The sequence below is a fragment of the Clinocottus analis genome, unplaced genomic scaffold, assembly GCF_023055335.1.
Source record: "Clinocottus analis isolate CAN_PGR_092001 unplaced genomic scaffold, fCliAna1.0.p SCAF_16, whole genome shotgun sequence".
Lineage (NCBI taxonomy): Eukaryota > Metazoa > Chordata > Actinopteri > Perciformes > Cottidae > Clinocottus > Clinocottus analis.
Window position 1 is genome coordinate 8,233,254 of NW_027175887.1, and position 23,308 is coordinate 8,256,561.

Sequence of the window (23,308 nt, forward strand, 5' to 3'; positions counted from 1 at the left end):
ACAAGGTGAATGCTGTCTAATCTCATACAATTAGACAATGCTCACTGTGTGTTCATAGATTTACCAGCTGTTATACCTGAAGCTCAACTCAATTGTGGTTAACCCTCATCTCACCTGGCTTCTGGGATCCAGCTGTTATTTATGGGCGGGGGTACTGGGGTGGAGATGGTACCGGTGCTGATGTCGCCAATAATGACCAGTGCCTCCTTGAGTGCATGATACATCCGCAACAGTTCGTCTCTACGCTGGGCCTGGTCAGCCGATTCCTCCATGAGGCTGTTCTGGTCCCCAGATGAGTAGAGGTAGGCCAGCAGCTCCGAGTGGATGAAGTCCTTTGCCTGAATGGAAGTGAATAGTATCGAAACACAGAGGGTTGCAACTTAAACTGCTAAATAATGACAAGAATGGTACAGCAGTGGCCAAAAGTGAAATGATCAGAAGGTTCATAAATTCAAAAATACGGTTGAAAGAAGTGAAAGACTACGCTTCAGAAGGGAGGGGTCAAAAACAATGTATAGATTGGAGATATTTCATTCTTAAATAAAATGTTAGAAAACCATCAGAAATGAGTAGCACAGTGGACTAAAAGTGCTGGTATTATGTGTGTGTGGCTGCTGGATCGCAGAAAGCCATCAAGTGAGCTCACCACAATAATAAAACCTAATAAATGGATGGAGGAAAAGCTGTGAGCATAGACCATAAATCCTGTTAATTAGTGTCTTCAGGTTTATGACCTTGTGTTCATGAAATACACGGCCGCTGTTGCTACTTATAAAAATGAACAAGAAAACGAACTGCTACTCTGCACGGCTCTTTGGTGCAACGACATTTAGGTCTAATTAAATAGCACTTTATTTGATCTCAGCTTGGATGACTGGCCTTGAATACTTTTATAAAGAATGTAAGATGCCTCCACATATACACAGGGTTCTTTCTGCAGAAATATACTTTATTTGGTATGTAGTATGAGCACCAAGAATAAGTACAATATGCATTATTTAGGCCATATACAGCACTGCAAAACTGGGTGTTCAAGTGTACAGTGTTTAGGTAGAGATGTAGCTACTGCCAGTGTTCAGCACAGCACACCGCCTAAAGTGTGTGAGGATACGGATACATTTGCACAACTGGCTCGCCACCATCTTTACTCTCTCACTGTGCAAAAAAGTGCTCAATAGACATACCCATAAGTTAAATACAGCACAGCGTTCAGATAATAGACTCAGAAGAGCCCTTAAGTTTGGTTCCCGGATGTGCAGACACTGTCTGTTGATTGGCGTGTGTCTGCAGCTGAGGACTGTTGGACTCACACTGTTGATCATGAGATGCATGATGGTCTTGGGCACGAGGTCTCTGGTGGATTTGTTGATGATGCCAATGTAAGAATCCACCAGGTTGCGGATCGTCTCCACCTGCCGCTCCAACTGAGGATCCATGGAAAATGTGTCCGCAGGGGCAGCGTCTTCATTCTCCGTCTGTCAATACACACACACACACACACACGTATAAATACCCAATAAACACATCTTCATGGTTGCTCTCTGTAAAAAATTATGATCCAAAAGCATACACAGAAATACAGAGGTGCATGTATTATTGACCAATGTAATAATTACAAATGTATAAAAACAACCACCGACTCGCATACCTGGTCTTTCTCCGGATAAACTCCTGCTCTGAGGAAGGACGCTTTCCAGCTGTCCACATCCTCTTGAGAATCACAGGCCAGTTCTACCTGGCGAAGATCCTTGTAGACGTTCCTGTACAGATAAATAAATGACATACACAAGTGCTTGTGACTGTGTAGGCTTAGCCAGTATGTATGTATGCCAGTGGCAGGCCGTCAAGGCCTTTTAAGCCTAAACAGAATCACAAAGCTATAAATATTTTATATATATATTTATTTTTTTTTCAACGGAGCCATTTCGTCCAACAGAGCGGACGGCTAAACCCAATTACCAATGACTGATGATTTCTTCTATTCTTATTTAACTGTTACTCAGAGGCATATTTGTATCCTTGTGCCCTTTCAATTGTTAGTCTTGTTTCACTATTGTACAAAACATATATTAGTAAAGAGGACTTTCTCTAACCTAACACGAGCAAAGACCATAAAAAAAAAGATATAAGGGTGACTGTGGCTCAGTGGTTAGCGAGCCCGTCTTTCAATTAGAGAATCAGTGGTGCAAGCCTGGGCGCTGCTAGTCCCAGTCGGTGTGTCCTTGAGCAAGACACTCAACCATGAATTGCTCCAAGTTGCTGTGTCTACGGTGTATTGAGCAAAAATATAAGTCGCTTTGGATACGAGCATCAACTAAATGAAGTATAAATTGAATATTACTCCTTTCAACCATCTGACTGTAACAAATAAAGTTTTGTGGCAGGAGATCCAAACTTTGGAATGATAGTGTACACGCACACAAAAGGTGAAGTACATGTTCATTCCCACATGTTTTCACCTCTGTTCAGTGTTGAAGATTGCGAAGATGTGCTTTGTCGACATAAAGCCTTTCTCCACATCTCTCAGCTTCAGGTTATCCAGGGGCAGCATATACTTCTTTTCTTTCTCCTAGCAAGAGACAGAGGAAATACGTATTTACAGCAGAACTGAAACCTGAAATATACAATATACAACTTCAAAAAGTGAGTATGTGTATATGGTTTGATAATGGAGATGAACACAGTTCTTATGAGTAGACTTGATGGAATGCAAATCCTCTGGTGTGGCCCACCACCAGAATGGTGGGATGGAGCAATGCATGATGGGGGAGAGGAGGAGGAAGAAAAGGAGGAGCATGAGGGAGTTCTAGGGGGATGGGGTGCCAGCGTTGAGTAGAGACATCTGGAAGCATTTATGTCTGCACTAACAGAGAGCGGTGCAAGCCCAACAGTTACATCACTCACTGTTCCACACAATACCCCGCCCCCATCACACACACAGACACACATTCACAAAACAAAAACGGCAAAAAACGTAACTGCATGTGAAAAGACAAACATACATAAGTCTGCATTTATTGAATAAACGCATATTATAGGATTTGGGTGCAAAAAAAGCCCTGCACTCATATAGATTCAACCAACTGACCAAATTCTAAAAGATACAGAAGGACTCATGTGGACAAGCGCCGAGACGCATGCACATTTGTACACACACGCGAGCGCACGCACGCACGCACACACACACCCCCCACCCCCGGCCCCCGTAACCCAGTACGATTTCCTGCAAATTCCAAAGTCAGATCCCGGCTGGAACATTTCAGCCCGCCTGCCACGTCAGTTTGCCTCCACCATCCTCCCGCTCTCGTTGCTTTTTCGCGATAGGCGACCAACATAAAATGAAGCGTTTTCAGTTGCCGTTTTGGACACACTGAGGCCGTGGAAATAGTGTTCATCCTCAGCCGTGATATCTTCTACCTTTTATTTTGCTGAAAGAGTTATAAGATTGAGGCCTTGGGTAGAAGATCAAGCGGTAAGTAAAGAAAGTGCATTGCTATTTTCACTCGTCGCCATTGTAGACAGATGTTCCATTTAGTTAAATCAGTCTGGCAAATGTAGTTCATTCAATTAGTTATATGAATATGATTTCAGATCACGTAAACCATATTCATCAGTGCACTTAAAGTTCCTCGGTCAGTCCTTGAATGCAACATTTGAAATATCTATAATATAAATTAACTGTAGTGCAGAGTTTGCCGAGTGCGCACATGCTGTAGTTATTTAACCAGGAGGGAATGCAGTCCAGTCGTGTCTGGATTAATTTGCACAGTAGAAAGAAATATCAGAAAAGATCACATTTTTTAATGTTAAGCTCCAGTTGAAATGTGGCGTTGTGGGTCCTGATTTATCGGACCTTTTTCATGTGCGTTATTGTTTCGCTGGGGTAATGTTTGCTTTCTGTGCCCTTTGTCCTACTGTCCTAGGGCAGCGACCTGCAGCCGCAATGACCTCGGGGTCCTTCCTCCCATCGGAGTCTTCCTCACCCCCCCGCCTGCCCAGTGTTCAGACTACCTGTTCATCCAGCTACAGCTGAACAGTAGTCTGCACATTGGTTAGGCTGGGCTGGGACGCACACACCTCCAGCCACCTTTGGCGATGACACAAAATCTCCACTTGGGATGGTTATACTTTAACAGTGCCACATACAGAATCTTCATCTTTATGTGTCATCTTATTTTAGCTATCCATGTCCCCCATGTCCAGTAAAACGCAGCACTGGAACAGAAATGTCTCTCACCTCCTCATCTTTGTACCAGGACAAGGACTCTGCAGTCAGGATAAACCAGTACTCCTTGGAGCCTCCCTTCATGATGCTGATATTGATGGTTAGCCAGCCTTTTCTGATCACCTGCACAGCGAGGAGAAGATGAAAAGGGTGGTATAGAGAGAAGGGTACCGGAAGGACGGAGGAAAACGTAGTTGTCAATCAGGCTTATGTGACATGAGGGCTCTACAAGTGTTACTGGGATGTGAGTGACATGAATAAAAGCTTAGCTACGTACCTGCTTGGTTACTTTAAATCTGGTTGTTTTTTTATCTAATAGTATGTCTATGAATCAAATATGTGCACTAAAACACAAAAGTATAGATATGAATTTGAATGTTATTGAATGAATGAGCCCCCAAGGACGGTAATACATGCACAGGAATACATAATGTGTGTAATATGGCAAAAGCATTAAATGTTTTTGTTGCAACACTGAATAAGGATGTTTTTCACATAAATCATATTTTTTCACTAGCCTGCAAGTGAAAACAATAAAGCAGGGTTAGTGGGGTTAACTGAATGCGGATATACGACTATTAAAGTAAAAGATGGGGAGAAGTGAACACAAAATGGTAATGGATCAGAAGGGACTTGCAACAGCTAGCTCATAGAGGGACAGACATCTAGACAGCGATGTGAAAGTCTAAAGTGGAGAGATGGAGAGGAAGGCAGAGTTGAGTAAATCACTGAGGAAAATAAGACATTTTAGGGGAGCCCTCTTACTACTACTAGCTACTATGTCTCCACTTTTTTTAGTACAATGGTGGAAATCACTATTGGACGTGTGCTCTTATTCTAAGTAAATCAAAGAGGCAATATCCATTACACAGTGTGCTTCAGACCTCTCGTCTGCACTCCCTCTCCCTCCACCAGACGACTGGAGTAAGTTATGGGGGAAAAAAAGTTGATTAGTTTAAAAGCGGCAACATAAACATGGGAGAGGAAGCACGTGCATAGAGGCGTAACTGTAGTTTGCCTTGGCGGGTCAAAACCTTAAACTTTTCAGAAACAAAGAGTTTTGAATCCCATATTTAAAAGTCAGTTGGAAATTGTATAAGGTTAGATAATGTCAGAAAATATAAGTTGACACAAGAAAGAAGAAACAATGACCTGGCAGCATGTCACATATGAGACACTACAGTATTTGTTGTAGAAATGTTAAATCCATTTTGTAATTGCAAGTGTTGCAAATGGTTCATTATCGATGTACGATTACATCTGAGGATACAAGGATATACAAAGGAAATACGAATTAGAAAGAAACATGACGATTTAAATTAGTCGAGATAGTCTGTAGGTTATGAAAATAAAGGAATCTTGACAATTAACGTTTTGCTTAAATCATTGGAAACCATCCCAACGCCATGACCAGTCACCACACAACACAACACAACAAACAATCTTGATCCACTCTGAATATAGAAATAATGATTATAGACAGGTGGTCTTTTGGATGCGTAAGAACTTTAAAGTAGGAAAGTGTTTTAATGTGTATTTAATTTAGAATTAAATCATTAAACATTAATACAAAGAAAATGTCAAACAAAATCAATAATATACTGTGTTGCTGATTGAAATGGCTCCCTCTCCCTCTCCATTTGTCCCCAGTGTCGTTTAGGATGATTTTCACAAGGCAAACTTTTGAGTCACAGTGCATGAGGCAGCAGCAGAGGTATAAGTGCAAAGACATGCTGATGCCATTCCTCGGTCAGTGGTGGAAGAGTTCCTTACTCTTTTTGTTTTTAGGAGAACACACAGACATTGCAAAGTGCCAAAATCGTTTGTGGGGGTTAAAACAAGTCATGTCTTGTTTAAAATATTTGTTGGAGAAAACGTGAAATGTTAGTAGGAACCCAAATGTGTTGGAATTAAAAGACAATTAATGTCTTATTCAAATAAACCAAAAATTACGAGAGCAAACCTGCCACCTGTTACTGTTGAGTCAGTTCCAAATTACTGGTAACCAACTAATGCCATAATTGATATCAATTTGATCAGTCTGGAGACGCTACCTTCTCCTCCTGGACTTCTCCCAGTCCGACAAGCTGCAGAAGGGTGGAACAACTCATTATGGTGAGGTATTAACTCATGGATTTGAAGGACACTGTTTCTGCTGTTATCTCACAGCATTTTGTATTCTCCACCCTAAACACACCCTGACCTGTGCGTGATGGCCTCAGTGCATCTGCATGGTCTACCTCTGCTGCTCCCTAGCAGGGTCCGGTTTTAATCTGCGGGGTACTTACCAGAATCTCACCCTGCAGTAATAGGAAGGGGTGGGGGATTGAAGCAAATGGGTGCAGTGTAAAACCAAAGCAGAAAGAAATGGGAAAGCAAGCAAGCAAAGATGAGGGAAAGATGAGAGAGGTGTATGAGGAATAAAGAAGAGACAGCAAAGAAAGTTCAAGAAAAAGTTGAAAGAAAAGAGTGAAATAGTGGGAATGACAGGTTTGGAGGGAAGAAAAACAGGAGGAAACAGAAAGCAATAACCCATGAGACCACCAGAGAGAGAGAGAGAAATAGAGAGACACAGAGAGAGAGAGACACAGACACAGAGATAGAGAGAGAGAGTGAGAGTGAGAGTGAGAGTGAGAGTGAGAGAGAGAGTGAGAGAGAGAGTGAGAGTGAGAGTGAGAGAGAGAGTGAGAGAGAGAGTGAGAGTGAGAGTGAGAGAGAGAGCAAGAGTTACATGCAATTAGAATTACTTCAAGTAAACCACAGTTTGGTTATGTCATATTGTTGCTCAGTTGAGAGGTGCGAGGTCCATGCACTTTCTGAATTTCAATACAAAAGATGCTTGTGAGTTAATGGGAAAGTAACAAAACAAACCAACAGCATTCAGTAATTAACGGTTGCTTTGCTGACGAGCAACATGCCTGGGTCACATGCAAACGGCAATTAATTATCAGCCATGGAAACAAACGCGCGTTTCAGAAAAGCAGGGAGGCAGATTCTTCTTTAAGCTCATTAAGGCAACTCTCCCCTCACTGAAACTGTCTCTCTGACGCTGATGAGCAGTATTATAATCACATTTCAGGATCTTACAAAACACACATTAAAATACAAACACACTTTGCGAGATACAAGTTCGTATGAGACATTAAAAAGAGAAGCACCAGCTTTAAAACAGTGTTGCCAACGTGTGAGGATAAGAAATCAATGGGACTGGATACAGTTATGTACAGAGGAGGTATTGTTCACAGTTAGGTCACGATAGATTAATGGCCCGGTGCAAAATCATTGCTGGAGTGAGATGTATTCACATGGTTGACTAATAGGCTGGTAATGGGACACATCAGTCGAGGGAGATTCAATCTGTGACTGGTGAAAAGGCCAGTGCTGAGGGATAAAACATACCTGGTTGGGTATGGCCCTCTTCTTGTTTGCAGCGGTGTTCCTCTGCTGGGCACTGTCATTGCACAAAGATAGATAGAAAAGACAATACATATTGATGACAACACAGCAAACAACCTGCTTAAAACATACACAATAAATATGTATGTGTCACTTCTATTCCAATAATATTTTTTTCATTTATAATATTATGATACTTGCGTTTGAAAGCCTTTAGTCTCTTGTGTAAATGAAATATCTGGTTTTAGTGGAAATCCTTTTTGAAGCAGATATATAACCCTACACACATACATGAAGGTGAAAGTGGCTTATGGAGGGATTTGGACAACATGGAGGGTCAAACTGTCTCTCATACACACACACACACACACACACACTCAACCCTACATCCTTTCTGTGAGCCCACCTGTTGTTGCCGTACCCTGGGGAGCTACCATCTTCCAGCCTTCTGTAGTCAAGACTGAAAGTGATGTCATGAGAACCGTTAAACAGCCCGAGGTGACCTCCGATACATTACAGCAATCTTGCCATGCGTAGGCATGAACTCTCACACACGCAAACACACACACACCAAGGGGTTTTCTTTGTTACTCTGTCAAAGGGTTGACCGACACAGAGGCGCTCCACTCAACTACATGCTACTGAAGCTGCTACACTAAGGGACAATGTTAATTCAACCCAAACTCTAAACCGCTGAATGACGCACCAGAAAAAAAAATAAACAGTTGCTGTTTCCATTCAATTGTCAAGCGAATTTAAGCAAACTTTCAAAATGTCGCAAAGAAAAATGCAAATTAGACAAGTTTCCTGGTTTGATGATAAACATGCTACAGATTAGTATAGGCCGTAATCCTACACTAGTAACCCGCCAGTAAACAGAGTAGAAAAAGAAGAACCGGAAACAAAACAAGTCACCATGGTCGTTTAATCTTATATGAGAGAAAAATGGAGATTGTTGTAATTTTTCGTATTGCTCGTATCGGCCAAATTTAAAGCTTCTTGAAGACAAAGACAATAGAAATATATGTTCAGGAAAACAGCGACAACAGAAGACATCAGTTGTGCAAGATAAATGTTCGCTACGTCAGAAATTACTCGTCAAAGGCATTTCTATAAACAGGCTCGAGAATCCATTAACTATTTTGTGACGAAATCCACCTCAAGTAAAGGTGAAAACCTTTTTGTACAACGAATTTCTTTCGTTGCACAAAAACGTTAAGCAAATTTCATCATTTCCATACAGCTTTTCTACTATACTTCAAAATTCACATCACAATGCTTAAATGTGGATAAGGAAACATGGTGAGTGAGTGCTTTGTAGTGTGCAAATGAATCTCCAGTGCACAACAGCAGCCACAAGTAAATCCAGTGAAATGTCAACACTGCTCTGTCCATTGTTAAAGCGAGCACTCTACAGCAGACAGGAAGTTTATCTATCAAGGAATCGAGCATGCTTCATTGACTTTGTTTTGAGAGGGGAGTAGTGTGTTGCAAGCAGGGCGGAGAAGTGGGCAATTAATGCAACCTTGATCACTGTGGCGCTGGCATCCCACTCCCCCACAGGGACACACATGCTCTGATGTTGCTGGATCACTAATTGGCATGCTACATCACACTGAGGTGCCACAGTTTATAACATGTGGCTAACAATAAGCAACGCGTCGATTCAGTAGCAGTGATGTGGCGGTGATTCTGTTAAGTTTCTGAAACAGCAGCAGGTTTACAAATCTTTTCTTTTGTGAACGTCCAAAGTCACAAGTGCACCTCAGACTACAGACAACATGTAGAAAATGGAGATCACAGTGCTTAGACTGGGGTCACCGACACCAAGCTGTAAGTTTGGCTTGAAAAGGTGGTGCGGAGGGTTACATACTTGGCAAAGCCTATGAAGTCCTCATGATTGGTGTTGATGTAGGACAGCTCAATGTCAATCAGCAGCAGAACCTTGATAAAAGGCAGAAAATCATAATTAGGATGGAGAGGTCTCAATTAAACGCCACTTATAGAAGGCACACATGACAAAGTGATAGGTTTTACTTCTGATACTTTACACTTTCCCAAAAACAACCCTGTGAGTGATTACATCTAAAGATACATTCATACATAGCTTTGTAGTCAGACTGATATCATCAATGCTGCAAGTTGCAGATGTGGTGGATTTGACAATGACTTACACAAGGGTTTCAGTTCATAAACATATCCAATCTGCCTCACTTCCTGCCTGTGACAGCTGCAACAAAAACCTCAAACTCTCATTATTCATGTTATTAATAGAGTTGGGCCTAATGCGGTTTACAAAGCTTCTCCAGCCCGACAAGAATGAAGTTCTGAAAAAACTTGATTTATCATTGAGTCATCTCTCATTTGAATTTTGGAAAACTGTTCTTTCACACATCTTACATCGGTGCCAATCAAAGGTAACGCAGACTAACACGGTTAATTTAAATAAACCAAATAAGTCATACAATAACGATTTTTTTTTACTGCGATAAAGAATGGGGCTATGCTGTGAAATAATTATAACAACTGTGAAACAAAACAAGTAGTTGGAAAATATTTGTCTGAGGCATCAGCGGTTTAATTTTTTGTTGATTTAAAGAAGTTTGGAGGTTTGAAGCAATCCTTGAAAAATGTAGTAAAAATAAAAATAAAAAAAGGCTTATCAAATTATCTTTATAATCGGCTATTGGTGCTTAATTACTGTATTTCTTCTACATATGAAAAAGATAAGCAGCAAAGCCAGACCAGAGCGCACTTTGCATACTCGAGAGTCTATTCAAACAACTCACCTGATCCTTAGTCTTTCCTTCTCTTTCTCTGACGTGAGTTGTGACAATCCTCTCAGTCTCCTCTCTCAGTCTGGGATAGGAATTGAGCTGAAAGGCAACACAACACACAGCTGCAGCACTGAACAGAGACACACGCAAACACACACACTTACATGTGAGCTGGAGCTTAGTAAGACTTACCAATAGGTATCAGAGAGAAACAGGGGTGAGAAGTAAGAATAAGTGGAGAACAAAGAAAAGGGAAATAGATAGTCAAGTGACATGTCAGTGTCACACATATCAACAACTACAAACCGACATGTACATGAAGACAGACTTTGAATACACAGCGACCGTCTGTTCTAGAAGGTGATACGGTGTTCACCATCAGCCAGAGAGGACCTCATGAATCAATGTAGTAATGCTAGTCAATTACCAATCATGCAATTTTTCAAACCAACAGAGCAATGCCCAAATGTACAATACATTCAGAACAATCTCCTCTAGCTGATGGAGAGTTTTAATATTAGTGAGGAATGGATGAGAAGGGAAAGTGACAGAATGGAGAGGCAGAGGTAAACTCCACAGACAGAGGGAAGGATGGCTGGAATACTGCGTGTATGTGGAATAATTTTATGATGTGCGTTGAATAATTTCATGATATGCAGCCCCTTCCTCTGTCCACAAGATGGCAGCGGAGCATCGTTGCTATGGAAACACTCGGGCTGCCACAGCACCCAGGAGCTTTTAGCGTCACCCTTCCCCATATCGCATCATTCCCCTTTCTTTACAGTTCAGCCCATAGTGGATCGTCGTCTGCCATGTGGGTCTTGAAGGAAGCGTCGCCGGCTCCGTTCTCTCCAGGCGCTCAGAGAGTGAGAGGAAGGAAGCTATGTGTAGGTGTGTGTGGGGGGATGCTGTAATGAGCTGAGGTCAAATTTTAAGTTACGCTTAAAATTTATGATGTGAATTGTGAGTCAGTGCTCATTCTGAATGATATGGAGACTCCCAGGTGTTGAAGAAGAATAGGGATGGGACGATAGACACGTTCGACGCAGTGGACACGAATGAAGATTACACCGATTTCACCGGGATGACAATGACAGAGGAATTAGAGATGCACCGATTTTAATTATTTTGGCCAAACTCTGAACAGAAGATTCTGATTTTCTTTCTTTCTACGAATTCATGAATATACAACATTTAAAAAATATTAATTGTATTATTCAATAGTATGTTTTAAATCAAACATTGACTTAAAAAACAAAGTTTTTACCTAAAAGATGAACCAAGTTATAGAAGCTCTTCTCAAATTCACACAAACAAGTTGTTTCAAATGTTGGGACTTTATTTTGTGCGTGCATGCGTGTGTGGCGTTTTGGTCCGCAAATTAAACCGGCTAAAATGATATTGGATATATGTCACTGACCAGGAAGTCAACGGTCATGGCCTGACAACTGACAACCAGGCGGTTTCCACCGGTGGTTGATTGATCGGTGCATCTCTAAGAGAAATGCTTTCTCTTTTCATGCCATCTTCCCAACAAGTGTGTCCCTGGTTACCTTAACGGCACACTTCATGACGAGTGCGGTGAGCTCGGACACCACAAGGTCCACACATTTGAGGCTTGGCTCTTTGAGTTTGAGGATCTGCTTTTTGACTATCGCCTCGAAAGCCAGGTCAGGGGTGAAGAGCCCCGTTCTGAAAGGTCATGGGGTCAGATTGCATGTTGTTGTGGTGGTAGAGAGCGAAAAAGGGATAGGCAGGAAAAAAAGGGAAAAGAGGACAGCCAGGAAAGAGAAAGAAGAAATAAAAAGAGGAGTCTTTGTTTAGTTAGTCATTTCTAGCTGTTGAGACAAATCAAGCATTGGAGAAGGACAAGCCACAGGTCTTTCACATCCTCTTCCCTGACAAGCCAGTTCTTCTCGAACTCGGTCAATATTGTAAAGATGAACATGTCACCTCCAACTCAAGACCAAATAAATGACATCTTAAGACCTTCCCCTTGTTTTGCTGGCTGTGTACTAAGCCATGAGACCTGCAGCTTGTCCAGGCGAGACCAGAGATGCTCAGACAGTCCTCGAAACATCTCATATCCACGACGACACGTCACCCGTCACAACACTCCACAACACAACAGTGCTGCCTGCACACAGGGCTAACCGGGCCGGGCTGGACAGAGGGCAAACCACACAGAACGTTTCTTTTTTTTTTTCTTTAAAGACAAGTACTGAACTGATCTTTTCGGGATATTGTTGGAATCTGATGGCTAATGTTCTGCGTCAGCGTACCCTCTGCCACACCCATGGTCGCCCCGGCCCCATGCCCTCGGCTGGGTCGGGAGATGCTGGACACCGGCAGTACCTTGTTGGTGCACTGCCTGACTGTGTTGATGAGCTCCTGAATGACCAGATCGATACATTTGAGACAGGGCGTTTTCAGCTTAACGATCTGCTTTTTCACGATGACCTCAAACGCCAGGTCAGGAGTGAACAGTCCCGTTCTGAGGATGCACAGAGAGACAGAGGCACAGCGGCAGACCGATGGGACAGTTAACAGACATGTAGGTCAACAAAACAGATGAATAGACAGATGATTGATTGAGCGACTGATAGCTCTGAGGTTATGATAGAGAAAAATAGAAACAGAAAACGCGTAGACTGACAGTCATAACAGGGGGTGGTAAGATAAAACGCCAACAAAAAAAAGAAGATGTAAATTTAATAAAGCAGACAACCACAAATGAGATATGACAGACAGGAGAGTATATCAGTGAACACATGACATTATTGCAGCAGGGGATTAAGATACATGTAACAAAACCTCATAATAATTGAATGCCTCAGTAGACAGACACACAAAACGAGAGGGTGGTGTTGCAAGGAGGAGAAAAGGGATTGGAAAAAGAGAGAGGGACAATAGAAACAAAGAAATACATTTCAGATGCAACAGAAAGCACTTTGTCTTTGAACAGGTACTGTTATTCTGTGATGGAAAGGCTTGATTATGAATTACAGTAGACAGCTGGCATGAAGGGAAAGAAGCGAAGCATGTGGGCAGAGCAGTATTTTGTGTTGAAGCAGAATACAGGTGTGTATTGAGCTGTGTTTTCTGATTCCGCTCCACTTGCCTGACACCATGGACGTTCTTGATTGCGTGACTGATTTCTCGCCTCAACTCCTTCTCGTCAAACACAATCTGGGAGACGGGGGACAGAAGATTCAAGCGATGCTTGAACAAATCCATTTTTTGCAAAGGCCAAACACCATGACCACAACAACCATAACAATAGCACTAACATATCACTCCCGTTCATGGCAGGCTAACCTTGACGAGTTCGAAGGGAAAGCGTTCATGGAAGAGACGATTGATTTTGGCGCCACCCGAGAGCTCGTTGGTGTCCACCTGGTCCCCAGAGCCCTCAATGCACTTCTCAAAGTCCACACCAAACTGCTGCACCATCCTAATGAGAGTCAAGCAAAAACATGACACCGGTGTTAATGATCTCCGTGCAAGTACAGTGCGAGTCTTCCGGGAGATCCACTGCAAACATTACTCTTAATTAAAGTTACTATGAGGATTGTAACCGGCTATAAAAGAGATTCAATGTAATACTGTTGCCTCCATTTCACTTATTACCAAACATTGGGTGAGAGCCCAGAGTTGGGTTGCAATGGATTTTATTAGTGTTTACAAACACATTTTCAGAATCCCTTTAAAGCTGCAGTACACCTTTGTGTAACTCTTTGTCCGTGTAGCTTTGATAATTGTCGCCTAATTATAACATTGAATCTAAAAATACGGAAGAGTGTATGATGTCAATAGCACGTGCATAAAACAAAGTTGTGACTTATCAAACACACATTTCAATTTTATTATTCAAGCTAATGTGATGTGGAAATGGCAATGCTTGTAAAAAAGGACTATGGTGAATTAGGTCGTGATAGGTTGTCATTTTGGAAAAGTGGGTCCCAAAAACAATACAAACATTCAATAAATTAATTTGTTTTAGATTCATAAAGAGACTAGTCAGCAAGTTATGCAAAGGGATTTATGTTCGTATCACAACCTTTATGCACACATCTCATACTAGTATGTGAATGAAAGCGCTGGAAAATGAACATAAGAATTACATAATATCTGCTGTCGGGAGCAGCAGCCCGTGCAGTAGGCATTCAATATGGCCGCCATAAGTTACATCACATGGGAACTATCAACTGTAAACATCTATTGTATGCTGCATTGTCACGGAAAGCAATATTCAGATGCACTCACTGCAACAAGGCCTTGGTCTTGCGTGTTGGGTCATCTGGACGGAAGTTCTTATACTCTTCTACCTCCTTCTCCAGCGAGAGGAGCTGACTCTGCAGCTTACTGCGCAAACCAGGGAGAGTGTCTCTGATGTGGTTGGTCAATTGCTAGAGACGGACAGAGGTAGTACTGTTGTTTTAGAGAATCAATGGTATGTCAGGGAGGAAATTACATTTTACAATTTAAAAACAAACAATTGACAGCCGACCTGGTTGAGTATCTTTTGTAGATGCGGGGTTCCCATACGCTCTGCCAGATGTCTGTAGCCAGGGTGGGACAGGAAGAACTTTCTCTCTGCAGCCAGAGCAGCGCGAATGTCCTTCTTCCCATCAATGTCTTTCTGACTGCGGTTGACCACCCCGATGTAGCCTGCACACAAATAACACAGAGTCACTCTAGAATCTAAAACAAAGTCTGTGAATGTGTTTGTGTGTATTATCCTCACCTCTACGCAGTGGCAGGAGTTTATTTTCTAGGATGTCCTTTGCATCCGTCCCTTCATCCATCAGGTCCAGTTTTGTTATTACACCAATGGTACGCAGACCTGCACAACATAAGGTGAAACTACATCAGTCCAGACACCCTTCTACATGTCTTTCAGGATAGTATAGAGAATAATGACTGATACAGAACAATCATGTCAGTGTTTTTAACCTTTTCTAGGGGCTGTTTAATTTTTTTTTTTAAAAACAGCTACAAAAATGTAGCAGATATAGGAATACGGACCAAACAGCTGTGGCAGAATTAATAAGAGGTAATGGATAAATATGCAACGTTTAATGTTATTTTTCAAGCAAAATAAAACTAAAATTACCACAAGCCCACCAGTCAAATAGTTAGTAAATAGCAGTTCCCCTTCATCATTTTATCCCATTTGGCATTTGTGTGAAATTGTTATAATTACTATGGATTCTTGAGTTATGGCCAAAAACGTTTTTTGTGAGGTTACAGTGACTTTTGATAACCAAATTAAGCATTTCAACCGTGGGTCCAAGCAGATGTTTGTGCCAGATTTAATGAGATTCCGCCCAGGTGTTCTTGAATTTGGCTTTGATGAGAATGAGATGGCCGTAAAAATAAAGGGACCTTGACTTTTAACCACCAAAAATTGAATCAGTTAATCCCGTCTGAGTGGACTTCTGTGCCAAATATGAAGAGACTCCTTGCGATACCAGGACGGCTGGAGAGGCAACCAGCAAACTTAATTCTCCAGAACGTTGAATTGCATTGTGTTTGTTGGCCTGACCACCAAATTACTAGAGAGCTACACGCTTACCCTGAGGGTCCACCTCCTTGGCGATCTTCAGGGCGTCCGAGTTAGCCAGGTCTGTGTTGGCAGGTGTGACGGCCAGAATCAGACAGCTCTCCTTGGTGATGAACTGCATCAGCATCTCTCTGATCTGGTGTTCGATGTCAACAGGCTGGTCTCCGACAGCAACTTTAGTCATTCCCGGAAGGTCGATCAGGGTCAGGTTCAGCACTGAGCCACAAGTAATACAAATGAGAATTGCAAATAAGATGCTTTTCCATCAGCTGAGGTTATACATAGCTACAATTACCGCCATTCATCCAAGAAATATGACTTCATGTTTATTCCTTTTCTAAAAGCATTTTATCAAGTTCGATTAGACATAATTTCCTCGATACGTGATTTGACTGAAAACCTAGAGAGTGATGGATGCGAGACAAACTAGTATTTGATTATTCAAAAGCTTTCTCAATAAAAAAAGGGCCATTTCCAGGCTGGGAAATGACATTCATAGTGTTGTTTGAACATTACTTTTCATGGCAAGATAAATACAGGCTTGTGTGTTTTCAAGCACGTGTCAACTTCATTCTTCTCCCTTTTTTTCCATCACACAAACATCCAACAGACATTTACACCATCTGCCGCAATCCAACATTTTAATGGGTGTCTGGGGTGGTAGAGGAAGCTTTCATCTTGTGTACGAGACATTTGAGTAGGCAGACATTTGTTGTTGTAAACCTAACTGTAATTAGTTTTTTACTTTATAAAAACATTAACGCCCTCTGAGGTTATGTTACTTCTATTTAAATTAAACATGAAATTGTCACATTTTACAGTGAATTTCCCTCAACGTAAAAAACACATTAGATAACGAAAGTGACCCTCTTTTATCACAGTTGAAGTATTATGATATGTATTGTGATAAACAAGAATTTTACAAGAAATTCAACTGAGAAATTATTCATGGATAAAATAACCAGATGTGAAATGTCTGTTTGGTTTGTCGTGAAGTGAAAATAAATACCTGGCCAATCAAATACATATAATACAACAAGAGATATTAAAACAACAAATACCACGGTATTAACAGTATAGTAAAATCTGGTTGGTTGGTTGACAAATTCCTATCATCTCATGGTATATCTCGTCATATAACAAAGTGCAAATGTACTCTATAAAGAAGGAGACAGTGTGAACAGTACTTGTGTTTTTCAATGAGACATTAGTCCATTACCATTTGGGGAGTAGACCCTGAGGTTAATTGGGATAGTAGAGATGCCTTTGTTGGAGCCCGTTATCCTTTCGGTCTCCGACTCAATTTCCAACCGCACTTCATCAAAATCCACAAACTTCTTCCCTTTGCAGTGCAGGAATTCAGCATATTCTATACAAAGGGACAAAAAGATGTTTACACAGGGGGAGGGTGGAAGGAGTGGAAAGGAAAAAGAGAAAGACAAAGCCAGGAAGAAAGAGAAAAATATAATAATAAATTATGGAGGCAGCAAAAAGCATACAGTGAGCTTTGCTTGAGGCTCTGTGGCAGAGAGGCCATGTGCAGGGCAGCGATGAAAGGAGAAGGGAATGAGTCTCTGCGCTGGACTGGGACACTCACCGGCTTTATTGTTGACCAGCTGCAAAATGAGAGGCCTCCGGGTAACAATGCCTGATCCACGTGGAAGAAAGTCCCTGAGGAAGACAGACAGAATAAACATAAACACAGAGTAGCAAGGATGAAAAGGAGGGACATCAAAACAGGAGGGGGGCACGTTGGGTAAAATATGAGGTTCAGCATCGAGAGAGACAGAGCAACAGAAAGAGAGAAGGAACGCTTAATTATTCATTACGCTCAATGTCCATTTCCTTGCAGCGTGGCTTCTGGTAAATTGATGGACGCAGGGGAATTTCACGCCTCCCAATTGGTCTCACAACAAATCAAATGTGACAAAGTAATTTTCTCTCATCATTAGGCCTTAAGAGATCAATTCATTCACTCCCACTCTCACTTCTCACTGTTATGGGGAAAGGCCACCCTAAAATAGAAGTCACAGATGGTATATTGAAACAGACTGCAATTAAAATATAATTTAAGGACAAAACCTAGAGCTGCTCCACAGACAGGGAATAATAGAACGACTCCTCTGGCACTTTAGCAGCATCCGTGCTGATTTTACTGGGATATGAATACATTTTGCAATTAAATTAGACTTGTTTTAATGCAATACATTTCAAACATAACCCTGCAGGCCACAGATGAGAATGTCAACATTTAGCCAGTTCATGTCGAACTTCAGACGATCGTAAAGGAAAGATTTTGTTGCCGCAGTGCTGAAGCTCGGGAATGACCACTATGCTGATTAACATAAAATGTATTGATGGATTATGATTCAATATATATGTCATACTCGCTCAGTTCTCCGACTACAAATTGGATTGTGAATTTGGCTGCATTAAAACCTAGTATAGGTAACCAGAGAGAACAGATTTCTCTGTAATCAAACATTGAAATGTCAATATAGCCGATCGTACAGCACATCTGTGGTCATTGACCTGTGTTTATGTTGATTTTGTCAGACGATGTCCCGACCATGAAATGATGATTTGGTCACCTGGGCTGTCTGTCCTAATCTTTACCATATGCTTGCAATGATGAGCAAGATTTATTGTTTGCCAACTGAAAAGAGGGCAAAGGAGAAGAGATTTAGCCAATCTCATGACGCTCCGGTATGTCTAAGAAAACAACCTGGAAACCCTAATTTACAATTTGGGGGCAATGTTTGTACAAACATAGTCTGTTTTAAAATCTTTTGGAAAAGCTAAACCTAAATGCAGTTTCAGGGAGGATTTACCCATCACGGGTGAGATTTTGTAATGGTGTTTATTTTCGATTTATACACTTGTTCACTGCTGCTCAATCTACAGGCAGGACTTTTGGTTTCGGCTGGCCACTGATCGCTGTGAGCCCTGGCTGTGTCAATAGATGACATGTCACCTACAAGAACGCCTTAACTAAACTAGCCTCTGGCCTGCGACTTGACATTCTCTCTCTAGAAACTGGCATTGGTTCCTTGCAAAAGTATTCACCCCCATTATTATTTTTTTTTATCAAATTGTGTTGCATTACAACCTGGAAAATGAATTGGTTTTAATTTGGATGATTTTTGGGGGGAGTGAATGCTTTTGCAAGGCACTGTAATGCATGAAATGACAGTAAACAAAAATAGGTCAAATGCTATTTGTGCAACAGTGCATTAATGAAACACAAACCTACAATGAAAAAATAGGAACATTTTCACAATTGGCTTGTCTGTTCCCATTAACGTGACAGGGTACCTGAAGAATTTTTAACTAAATGAGTCATGACCAAAGTTGCCTCGACAGCCCTCGGATGACGCTCCTCCACCCAGTCTTCTATACACCCCGCCCAATTATGACAGCGGCTGTGCTGCTCTGCAAACATACTACATCTGGAGGTAATCATCAGCCCCAGTGCTGGAACAATCATAGCAGAGCTTGTCACTAACCCACATTCTCTGTTCCCTCCCTACTGCCAGACCAACAGGCATGCGGCGACTACAGTGATGCTCCTCCTGCCTGCTAATTTCAGAGAGTTAGCAATGTGTCTGCCACAGGACAGGAGAAATGAGAGTACGTAGGTGGGCTACTCTCAGACTGCAGTCCTGTGGTGAAACAGTGGGGAACATTCTGGATGGTCCTTATGTCAGCAGAAATCCACAGGTCTGTGGTTCAGCACTGGTGCAGTGTCATGCACATAATGTGGAGCATGCAGGCATTTGTTCACAAGGTGGACAGTATAGAAAGCCCTGGATGAGGAATGGCAGCGAGCGAGACAGAGAAAAAACAATACAACCATTGGCTGAGGGAACAGAAATAATTAACAGACTGGACGTGATCTTACGCCATGTAAGATGCTGTCGAGAGTTTACAGCAGGAATGACCTCAAGAAACTGCCAATGCACTGATGGATGTCTCCAGTTACAAGCAACTCTCACTGGGTTTTCAGCACCCAATCACCATCTCTTTGGCTTAACGGGTGGCCACTTGTCAAAGATTCACAGTAATAAAATGGCCTATCAATCATGTTTATGTGAAAATACACCCAATCAAATGGTTTGTTCACAAATGCTCGTCTGAAGACAAAACACAGGTGCTGAATCGAACGAGTCAATCTTAAGAGACTGAATTGGATAAACGGCTTATTGAAAAGAAGCAAGAGGTCAGGATTTCATTATTGATGCGCTGTAAATGATAGACGAGGCTGAGCAGATTGTGTATCATTTCATGCATTATGGATGGGCAAGCAAAGAGCATCAGTCTGTGAGCATCCCTCCCTCCACAACAAGAGAAAGCAAGAGAGAGTAGGGCAGGGACCGATTGGAGAGCCAACTCCCCTCCCCCTGCCTGCAGGCCCCCACAGGCCCTGCCTCTTACAAACAGGCAGAGCAACTCAGAGGTTCTATAGTCCACAGCAGATCCTCCTTTTCCTCAAGTCCACAGAGGCTCATTTTCAAACATGGAAACTGGTGTGTGAAACTGAGGTCATACTACGCTCTCACGGGAGGGACAAGTACACAAAAACATGGTTGTGGTTTGGTGGGACTTATCACATGGGTCTCTGGTGTGGCAACAGATATATAATTATGGCTACACGCATTCAGCCACCACAGTCTATCACAGAGGGTACCAAGAAGCCGCACTTGGCAGCCCATCGTTTTCCAAGACTACCTTAATCCAACTGCTTGGTGGAAAATCCCTTTGGTCTCTGCTGTTTGGATGTCTGTGCTTTTTCCTCACAGGGATGTCCATTGTGTTACACAAGCATCTACACATTTTAAATACTGCATGAGTCCCTGCTGATGCCAAGTCTACTGCTTTAAAATTGAGAAATACATAGAACGCCAAAAGTCATCAAATAGGTTTTAATGATGCCAACAAGGTCAATTTCTGCCACTTTCTTTTATTTTTAAAAGACAAACACATTTTTTATAATGAAAAGATTTACTTCAGCATTAAAGGACAACTGTTACAATGCTTAATAACGCCTGGTTTCTCAGTACTTGCAACAGATCTGATAACAACCCCCTCCACCCAGACCAGCTTGCTGTGATAGATAGATATGACGTCTTTACTCCCAACTGAGCTAATGACATGACAGCACAGCCAAAAATTGAGACACAGGCCCGAATAAGAAGGCATATATATACTATCTATAAACTGAAAGTCAATTATGATCCAATGACGCATGCATCGAACAAACAAAAGCCAGTAAATAAATAACACTGAAGGTTAAAAAGGAAAGTGTTTGCATATACCGACTGGTCCCTTTAGTTTGTGAGTAAGTCATGCCAGTGAAGCAGCATGCACAATATCACACCGAAACGGAATGCAGCCATTATTATCGTTATTAAAATACACCTGCATCTGTCATGAAAAAGGTGTCTTAGGCCTTAAATGTTAAGGCTAAATGAGTGTTACCATAATGTAACTGATTTTAGTGTATTTAGGGTCCAAAAAAAATACGGTCCATCAGTAAGTTACCTTGATGCATATCTTAACAACCTAACAAATACACACACATTACCAAAAGACAGACGCGTTAACAAATGCGTGAGGCTGTTGAGCCAGAGTAATTTGATCAGTTTCTGCCCAGCAAAGTATGCAGACCAGCTGGCCAATGTGTACTAATCGCCACTAAACAGAGAACAATCTCATATCCTACTGACATGCTTGGACTCAAATCAAGTGAGACTAACAACACAAGCTCTAGCTACAATTTATCTACTCCACCTGAGCATGACATCAGCATGGAGCTTAGGCCGGAGACAGAAATCAGGGGTGCCTTTTACGTCCCAGCACTAAGTGACTCTGTTTCTATTGTTGTTGGTGCCGTAAAATAAAGAGAGAATGTTTGCATGCCTGGGGACATACTGATGAAGCCAGTACTTTGCACACAACATGCAACTCACCAAAAAAATAGAGTAAAGGAACCAGAGAGAGTAACTGGCAGTGACTGTGCAAATGGTTTAAGACTTTCATCACCACAGAGACTTTGCAGATCAATTATCCGCACTAAAAACTATCATAGTCTTGTGCAACACATGCCTGTACATGGTATTTGGATTAGATATGGGCTGCTCATGACCTCAAACAAGCCTTTAGTTCAACAATGAGTCCTCTCTACATTAAAGCACCTGTTGCTATGGTGATATGTTGCACCTCCAAAGTACTTCCGGGTTGACGTAAGACTCGACCTTGTAGCTACGAGTGCTTCTTCTAGTGATCCACCTTGACTGACCTTAAGCTCACCTGCACACCAGCAATAGGAGTATGTTTTATTATTTGAATAAAAAGACATTGAACACTCAAGTGCACTGCTTACATACTTCAAAGGATGAGTATGTACAAGTGTGCAAAGTGCTTGTGTAACTTTCATATATGGGCGTATGTTGCTTCTGTCAACAGGCAGAAAGTGGAGGTCCTGTACAGGCAGTACAATTGAGGCCACTATGAAATGACTCATGTTAATTAGAGCAAATACGTGTCAAGTGCTCTCAAAGTGCATTATCTCACTCATCTGAATTAATGTGCCCTGAGTGTGAGTGTGTGTGTGTGTGTGTGTGTGTGTGTGTGTGTGTGTGTGTGTGTGTGTGTGTGTGTGTGTGTGTGTGTGTGTGTGTGTGTGTCAGAGCAGATATGACATGCTCTTGCATGCATTTATAACTAAATGTCTGTCTGCATGCCACCTTCACAGCCAATGTACTTCCTCCTCTATGACGGCTGGCCTGCGTGAGTGTGTGCGATCCCTGTGTGGGTTGGGTTACGCGCGCGCGCACACACACACACACACACACACACACACACACACACACACACAGTGAGTGTCTCTCAATGAGGTGAAAACCTGCTAAACAAGCTGCTTTAGAGCGAGCTTGTTTTGTTTCTTTATCTGTAGGGTGATCTCACTCACTGCTGATGTGGGAGAGCACAACAGGACCAGCCTGTTGAGGAGTAGTGCAGCTTAACCTTCACACTACAGAGAATAGAGCGATGTCCAGTGTATTTCCTTGATTTCTTATGTTTTACCAAAAAACTGTGACAAAAGAGGAAGATGGTGAGGGAAGTTGTGTGTGCGGGAGATGTGCGCTTGTGCCGTTTGACAAAAAACTGTATGAATTGAAATTAAAAGCTATACACTGTATAATGTAGCCTGGATATGAATTCAGTTGCATAAGTCCATATCAGTAAATAAAGGTGGCGGCTTGCTCTGCCTCCACTGTTTCACGTTTGCTGACCTTCCCAAAAATTTGTTTGCACTCCCACATCAGACAGAATACACCTACT

At 41.9% G+C, this 23,308-nt stretch overlaps 1 protein-coding gene across 6 annotated transcripts in view; it reads right to left on the reverse strand.

Moving 5' to 3' along the window:
* Positions 1 to 23,308, reverse strand: part of dnm2a (dynamin 2a) — a 29,199-nt gene that overhangs the window by 4,902 nt on the left and 989 nt on the right. For 2 of the 6 annotated variants that reach the window (XM_068577836.1, XM_068577833.1), the window contains exons 2-19: positions 17,562 to 17,635; positions 17,184 to 17,333; positions 15,977 to 16,180; positions 15,146 to 15,244; positions 14,909 to 15,069; positions 14,665 to 14,807; positions 13,717 to 13,852; positions 13,520 to 13,587; positions 12,754 to 12,892; positions 10,411 to 10,497; positions 9,495 to 9,565; positions 7,625 to 7,676; positions 6,514 to 6,525; positions 4,238 to 4,348; positions 2,460 to 2,569; positions 1,649 to 1,760; positions 1,311 to 1,475; positions 115 to 338 (exon numbers count right to left, since the gene is read on the reverse strand). In XM_068577836.1, the coding sequence (XP_068433937.1) occupies positions 115 to 338; positions 1,311 to 1,475; positions 1,649 to 1,760; positions 2,460 to 2,569; positions 4,238 to 4,348; positions 6,514 to 6,525; positions 7,625 to 7,676; positions 9,495 to 9,565; positions 10,411 to 10,497; positions 12,754 to 12,892; positions 13,520 to 13,587; positions 13,717 to 13,852; positions 14,665 to 14,807; positions 14,909 to 15,069; positions 15,146 to 15,244; positions 15,977 to 16,180; positions 17,184 to 17,333; positions 17,562 to 17,635 (2,118 nt within the window). The other 4 variants (XM_068577838.1, XM_068577839.1, XM_068577835.1 and 1 more) reach the window with 4 other exon arrangements.